The sequence below is a fragment of the Oncorhynchus keta genome, chromosome 19 (assembly GCF_023373465.1).
Source record: "Oncorhynchus keta strain PuntledgeMale-10-30-2019 chromosome 19, Oket_V2, whole genome shotgun sequence".
Classification (NCBI taxonomy): domain Eukaryota; kingdom Metazoa; phylum Chordata; class Actinopteri; order Salmoniformes; family Salmonidae; genus Oncorhynchus; species Oncorhynchus keta.
In genome coordinates this window covers 6,087,574-6,095,496 of record NC_068439.1, presented here as the reverse complement: position 1 = coordinate 6,095,496, position 7,923 = coordinate 6,087,574, and the positions used below count along the sequence as shown (strand labels likewise).

The window sequence follows — 7,923 nt, the reverse complement described above, 5'->3', positions numbered from 1 at the left end:
TCTCCGTTTGGAATCAGGCCCATTACAGACAGAAACTGACCCAGATTGTTTTCAGTCTGGTAGCGGGTTTAACCTGGATCAACTACTTCCTCTGGGATTAAAGGAGATGAGAGTTTGATCCAACTTTAACATGAGATCCATTGTTGTGGGACTTTTAGATTTTTCCGGGAGCAGCTTCTATTCAAGGGGTCAGGGGTCATCCTGACCCGACCTCGTTCCCATCTCACTGGATAGGATGTTTCCACCACGGGACACAGAAAACAGGAAGCAGCGGAACACTCCTTCCTCTCCGGGGAAATATGAGATCCCCTTCCCACAATGCTCGGCGGTCACCCAGGGGTGGGTGTGTGTGTATGTGTGTGTATACACGCACACAAATGTGTGTGTACATGTATGTGCGTACGTCTTTGTGTGTGTGTGTGTGTGTGTACATGTATGTGCGTACATCTTTGTGTGTGTGTGTGTGTGTGTGTGTGTGTGTGTGTGTGTGTGTGTGTGTGTGTGTGTGTGTGTGTGTGTGTGTGTGTGTGTGTGTGAGCGCATAAGTGTGTATGAGAGGGGACACAGAGTGGTTTAACAATGGCCTCTGTTGTCTCGGGAGCAGCACTCTAACCTCTAGCCCCCTTAGCTTTGCCTAGCAGGCCAAATGCCTCCGTTGGCATTACGTACAGACAGGCTGGAAAACACATCAGCTGAATGTTTAAGGACCGTACTTTTCAAGAGCAATAACGTTTTAAGAGTGTACGTTTTTAAGAACGTACTTTTCAAGAACAAGAACCTCTCAAGAACGCTTCAATAAAAATAATGCCAAGAGCAAAAAACTATTTCAAGAAAGTACTTTTCAAAGAGAAAAAAAAACAAACATTTCAAGAACGTAGTTTTCAAAGAGCAAAAAAACCAAACATTTCAAGAACGTAGTTTTCAAAGAGCAAAAAAAACAAACATTTCAAGAACGTTTCAGGTACCGACTGAGTACGCTATATTCCACATACATTAAGACATGAATTTTCAATACCACATTTGCCTCCAACAATTGTAACTTGTAGTAACAGAAAATGAACACCTTTGAACATCTGCAACAAACACCCACATTTCTTCTTCTTTGTTTTCCTCCTCTTTCATTTCTTCTTCTTCCTTCCTTTCTACAACTTCTCCTTTTTTCACACTCGATTTCCTCCTTCCATACCTCGACCCAAGACTATGTTGCAGAAACATCTTAAGAAAGCAGGCAACCCACACACTTGCAGAATGTAGTACAAAATTGAATTCTTCTTCGTTGGAATAATTAGTTGGAATATTTAGTTCCAGTTTCAGGAATGGAATCTAAGAATTTTTTTTTTTTTTGATAGAAAAATCAGCAGATGTTTGGCTGAAGCGTTGACAGTCAGACAGAGACTTCCACCCACATTTTACAACTTCATAAATCTTCCAGGATTTCCTTAGAAGAGCTGTCTTCCAGAGCGAGACACCCGTGTGTCTTCTGTTCAACACTGTCTCATGCTTAGGTAGGGTGGAATTAGGTTACTTAGCAACGCTGTCGAATAACAACCAGAACAGAACATGGTTTTGTTTGTCAATGTTTTGGCCAAATGAATGACATGAGGTTTCCCAATGAGTTCCGATATCTCAACGGTGTGTGTGTGAGAGAGAGAAACAGAGAGACAGAGAGAGTGAGAGGGTGGAATAGGTATAGAGAGAGGGTGGAAGAGGAATAGAGAGAGGGTGGAAGAGGAATAGAGAGAGGGTGGAAGAGGAATAGAGAGAGGGTGGAAGAGGAATAGAGAGAGGGTGGAAGAGGTATAGTGAGAGGGTGGAATAGGTATAGGTATAGAGAGAGGGTGGAAGAGGAATAGAGAGAGGGTGGAAGAGGTATAGAGAGAGGGTGGAAGAGGAATAGAGAGAGGGTGGAAGAGGTATAGAGAGAGGGTGGAAGAGGAATAGAGAGAGGGTGGAAGAGGTATAGAGAGAGGGTGGAAGAGGAATAGAGAGAGGGTGGAAGAGGTATAGAGAGAGGGTGGAAGAGGTATAGAGAGAGGGTGGAAGAGGAATAGAGAGAGGGTGGAAGAGGTATAGAGAGAGGGTGGAAGAGGTATAGAGAGAGGGTGGAAGAGGAATAGAGAGAGGGTGGAAGAGGAATAGAGAGAGGGTGGAAGAGGAATAGAGAGAGGGTGGAAGAGGTATAGAGAGAGTAGATAAAAGAGAGGGGGTGGTAACAGTGTACAGTACAGTAAGTGATTCATCTTAATGTCATCAGAAGTAATATAATATAATATAATAATATAATAATAATATATGCCATTTAGCAGAGAAACGCTTTTATCCAAAGCGACTTACAGTCATGTATGCATACATTCTTTTATCTCCTATGGGTGGTCCCGCTGGCTGTAATCGAACCCACTACCCTGGCGTTACAAGCGCCATGCTCTACCAACATGATCTGAGCTACAGAACCAGAAGTGTCCCGACCAGGAAAACCTGTGTACAGTATATGTGTGCAACTGGTAGAATGTACTCCTCTCTTACTATTTCCATCCTCATAAGTGTGTCAGGCAGCTTCAATGGCACTGACTCTGGTGGCATCCCAAATTACACTCTATTCCCTATATATAGAGAACTATAATGAGAAACTACACTCTATTCCCTATATATAGAGAACTATAATGAGAAACTACACTCTATTCCCTATATATAGAGAACTATAATGAGAAACTACACTCTATTCCCTATATATAGAGAACTATAATGAGAAACTACACTCTATTCCCTATATATAGAGAACTATAATGAGAAACTACACTCTATTCCCTACATATAGAGAACTATAATGAGAAACTACACTCTATTCCCTATATATAGAGAACTATAATGAGAAACTACACTGTATTCCCTATATATAGAGAACTATAATGAGAAACTACACTCTATTCCCTACATATAGAGAACTATAATGAGAAACTACACTGTATTCCCTATATATAGAGAACTATAATGAGAAACTACACTGTATTCCCTATATATAGAGAACTATAATGAGAAACTACACTATATTCCCTATATATAGAGAACTATAATGAGAAACTACACTCTATTCCCTATATATAGAGCACTATAATGAGAAACTACACTCTATTCCCTACATATAGAGAACTATAATGAGAAACTACACTGTATTCCCTATATATAGAGAACTATAATGAGAAACTACACTGTATTCCCTATATATAGAGAACTATAATGAGAAACTACACTCTATTCCCTATATATAGAGAACTATAATGAGAAACTACACTCTATTCCCTATATATAGAGAACTATAATGAGAAACTACACTCTATTCCCTATATATAGAGCACTATAATGAGAAACTACACTCTATTCCCTATATATAGAGAACTATAATGAGAAACTACACTCTATTCCCTATATATAGAGAACTATAATGAGAAACTACACTGTATTCCCTATATATAGAGAACTATAATGAGAAACTACACTCTATTCCCTACATATAGAGAACTATAATGAGAAACTACACTGTATTCCCTATATATAGAGAACTATAATGAGAAACTACACTCTATTCCCTATATATAGAGCACTATAATGAGAAACTACACTCTATTCCCTATATATAGAGGACTATAATGAGAAACTACACTCTATTCCCTATATATAGAGAACTATAATGAGAAACTACACTCTATTCCCTATATATAGAGGACTATAATGAGAAACTACACTCTATTCCCTATATATAGAGAACTATAATGAGAAATGCAGGAGGAAAATAAGGCAACAGTTGGCTGACATTTTCCCAAACAGGTGTGACTGAGACACGAACCAAAGGTCTGTACTCTCTGTAGATAATGACTAACACTGCTACCAGACACACTGGTTTATCTGTACTGTCTGTAGATAATGACTAACACTGCTACCAGACACACTGGTTTATCTGTACTGTCTGTAGATAATGACTAACACTGCTACCAGACACACTGGTTTATCTGTGCTGTCTGTAGATAATGACTAACACTCCTACCAGACACACTGGTTTATCTGTACTGTCTGTAGATAATGACTAACACTGCTACCAGACACACTGGTTTATCTGTGCTGTCTGTAGATAATGACTAACACTCCTACCAGACACACTGGTTTATCTGTACTGTCTGTAGATAATGACTAACACTGCTACCAGACACACTGGTTTATCTGTACTGTCTGTAGATAATGACTAACACTGCTACCAGACACACTGGTTTATCTGTACTGTCTGTAGATAATGACTAACACTGCTACCAGACACACTGGTTTATCTGTACTGTCTGTAGATAATGACTAACACTGCTACCAGACACACTGGTTTATCTGTACTGTCTGTAGATAATGACTAACACTGCTACCAGACACACTGGTTTATCTGTACTGTCTGTAGATAATGACTAACACTGCTACCAGACACACTGGTTTATCTGTACTGTCTGTAGATAATGACTAACACTGCTACCAGACACACTGGTTTATCTGTACTGTCTGTAGATAATGACTAACACTGCTACCAGACACACTGGTTTATCTGTGCTGTCTGTAGATAATGACTAACACTCCTACCAGACACACTGGTTTATCTGTGCTGTCTGTAGATAATGACTAACACTGCTACCAGACACACTGGTTTATCTGTACTGTCTGTAGATAATGACTAACACTCCTACCAGACACACTGGTTTATCTGTACTGTCTGTAGATAATGACTAACACTCCTACCAGACACACTGGTTTATCTGTACTGTCTGTAGATAATGACTAACACTGCTACCAGACACACTGGTTTATCTGTACTGTCTGTAGATAATGACTAACACTGCTACCAGACACACTGGTTTATCTGTACTGTCTGTAGATAATGACTAACACTCCTACCAGACACACTGGTTTATCTGTACTGTCTGTAGATAATGACTAACACTGCTACCAGACACACTGGTTTATCTGTACTGTCTGTAGATAATGACTAACACTGCTACCAGACACACTGGTTTATCTGTACTGTATGTAGATAATGACTAACACTCCTACCAGACACACTGGTTTATCTGTACTGTCTGTAGATAATGACTAACACTCCTACCAGACACACTGGTTTATCTGTACTGTCTGTAGATAATGACTAACACTGCTACCAGACACACTGGTTTATCTGTGCTGTCTGTAGATAATGGACTGGGCCCATTCACAAAGTGTCTCAGAGGTAGGAGCGATGATCTAGGATCAGTTTTACATTTGACATAGTATTGAATATGATGATATGGACAGGTGGGGACCTGATCCTAGACCAGTACTCCTACTCTTGAATTGTTTTGTGGATATTGGCCACTGATCTGTTCTCAGCAGCTGAACCAAGCAACACGCTGCCCAACACAACCAGCCACCCCCACTTCTGTCGCGTGTGGCATGTAACAAATAAAAACATCTCCTATCCAACCCAAGCAGGAATTGAAACGGAGTAATCCCAAATATCTCAATCGGAGAGTAAAACCCCACCATGGGCGTTGCAACACTGCCGTATTATAAAAGCCGTATTATCCCGAATTAGCGCGTATTTGACGCGCGTTACACCTCCATTCACAAATGTGTTTTTTTTTTTTTATGCGCATACTCCAGTATCAAAAAAGGGTTAAAAAATATATAGATTTTAATGCACATTTGCCTCACCATAACCTATATTGTACGATATACTGATTGGTTTTGAGAATGCGAATAGAACAGGTGAATATTTCATGTAACGTGCACAGAGAAAACTATCCCGCAACTGCGAAGGCAAGGTGTTATGTTGCTGTGGTAACAACAGACCTTGTCCGTCAGCGTAAATATAGTCTATAGGCCAAAGGGCATGGGTCAAGATATGCAAACTATCAAGCAACCATATTTTGCGGGAGTACAACACATGTATGTTTTCCATGTTATGCAACCGACAACAAAAAATAGCATACCCAGGAGAAAAAATACATAGATAGGCCTACGCTAAAAAGTTATTTTTTCAATATCAACATTTTGCATTCCGTTATGTTGAAGGTCTACTTACCTCCTCGTCTATGTATTACGGGGAGGATTTCGTTCGTGGCGCGACAAGTCCGTCAGCACTCTGCCCGCAGATCGTGTGCCGCTGACCCGGCAGATACTGACCCGAAAGATACTGTAGTATTAATGGGGAGAAAGACTACAGTCATTGGCTACAGTTACAGACGTCGGATTCAAGCCGTATAACGAGCGCACCGCTATATTCCGCTACAGCTGGAAAGCACAACCCTGGGGACAGCAACAATGTTGTGATAGGTTTGTAGTCCGGCGTTGGTCGTTGGCTATTCCAGAAAAAGAAAAACGGTTCATTTGAAGTTCCACCAAGTGTCAACTGGAAATGGTGAGTGTAACGACAGATACAACACAGCCAAATGTCTCATTAAATGTATGCTAGTGAACACAACAAACAAGTTTGTTCTGAAGTGAAGTGACTTCTCGTCTTCTCTAGTCTACGGTTGTTTGTGCGTAATATCTCTTACCACGCCGTGTTGACAAGTTGGGGCACACCTTGTCGCTTCGAGGAACACAAGCCTCTGACCAATCAGAAGTCGTTAGTGGGCGCGCTCCAGGGGGGCACTAATGCTGCGTTCATCTGCCCCGTAGGAGATTCCTATTTCCTAGCCGTAACGTCGGAAATACGACTTTGTTTCATTCATGTGCATTTTGGTCGGTGCAATTATTCAACCAATATGATTTCAGCTAGCTTGATAAGCTAGTTAATGTTGCTTATGGTTAAGTTAGCTAGATTGCCGAACATTGACACTATGATCAAACTAGCCACATTATACCTTACCCATATTGTAGTTGTCAAAAACGGATTTGTTGTTATATGTTGTCTGAAAATGTGTTTTTCACTTTTAATGCCGATTTGAATGGTTGTTCCAAGTCAAACTTCCCAGTTATAACTAGGAACTTCTGATAACTCCGATAGCAGGTGAACGCAGCATATATGTCGCAAGGAACTTGCCCAGTCAATACACCTGTCATTGTATGAGAGCAGCAGGTTGTGACAAACAGGGTTAAGGGAATATGCACAAAATCATAAACCTCTCCCTTTTCTAAAATGTACCCTCTTAAAATGTGATTTTAAACCTAACCTTAACCTCACTGCTAACTTCACGCCGAGCCAGCGTTTCCCAAACTAGGGGCCGTGACTCCATGTGGGACAAGACCAGGCACTAAATCAGTTTCCCAAACTAGGGGACGTGACCCCATGTGGGACAAGACCATTCACTAAATCAGTTTCCCAAACTAGGGACGTGACCCCATGTGGGACAAGACTATTCACTAAATCAGTTTCCCAAACTAGGAGACGTGACCCCAAGTGGGACAAGACTATTCACTAAATCAGTTTCCCAAACTAGGGGCCGTGACCCCAAGTGGGACAAGACCATTCACTAAATCAGACTACGGGGAAAAAGAACATAATCAATGATGATGCTCTTTTCTACACAGGAGATCATACCACAAGTAATGCCTGATGGTGTTCTGAACTACCCACTACCTTTCTGATGTATTTCAGTCACTTCAAACCAAACTTTCTTCAGACTGAAATACTGTCAAACCAAACTTTCTTCAGATTTAAATACTGTCAAAACATGCTTTCTTCAGATTTAAATACTGTCAAACCATGCTTTCTTCAGATTTAAATACTGTCAAACCATGCTTTCTTCAGATTTAAATACTGTCAAACCATGCTTTCTTCAGATTTAAATACTGTCAAACCATGCTTTCTTCAGATTTAAATACTGTCAAACCATGCTTTCTTCAGATTTAAATACTGTCAAACCATGCTTTCTTCAGATTTAAATACTGTCAAACCAAAATTTCATCAGACTGAAA

General features: G+C 40.4%; 1 protein-coding gene across 3 annotated transcripts in view; it reads right to left on the bottom strand.

The window, feature by feature from the left end:
• The window catches only part of wipf3 (WAS/WASL interacting protein family member 3), a 24,117-nt gene extending 17,479 nt beyond the window's left edge, over positions 1 to 6,638 (bottom strand). Inside the window, exons 1-2 of one of the 3 annotated variants that reach the window (XM_052469137.1) lie at positions 6,561 to 6,638; positions 6,086 to 6,196 (exon numbers count right to left, since the gene is read on the bottom strand). Coding sequence is in view for 2 of the 3 variants with exons in the window: in XM_052469135.1 (XP_052325095.1) it covers positions 1,064 to 1,215 (152 nt within the window). In the remaining variant the exon portion in view is untranslated. Of the gene's footprint in view, positions 1 to 1,063; positions 1,477 to 6,085; positions 6,197 to 6,560 lie in introns of those variants that run through there. The other 2 variants (XM_052469135.1, XM_052469136.1) reach the window with 2 other exon arrangements.
• Positions 6,639 to 7,923: the final 1,285 nt, after the last annotated feature.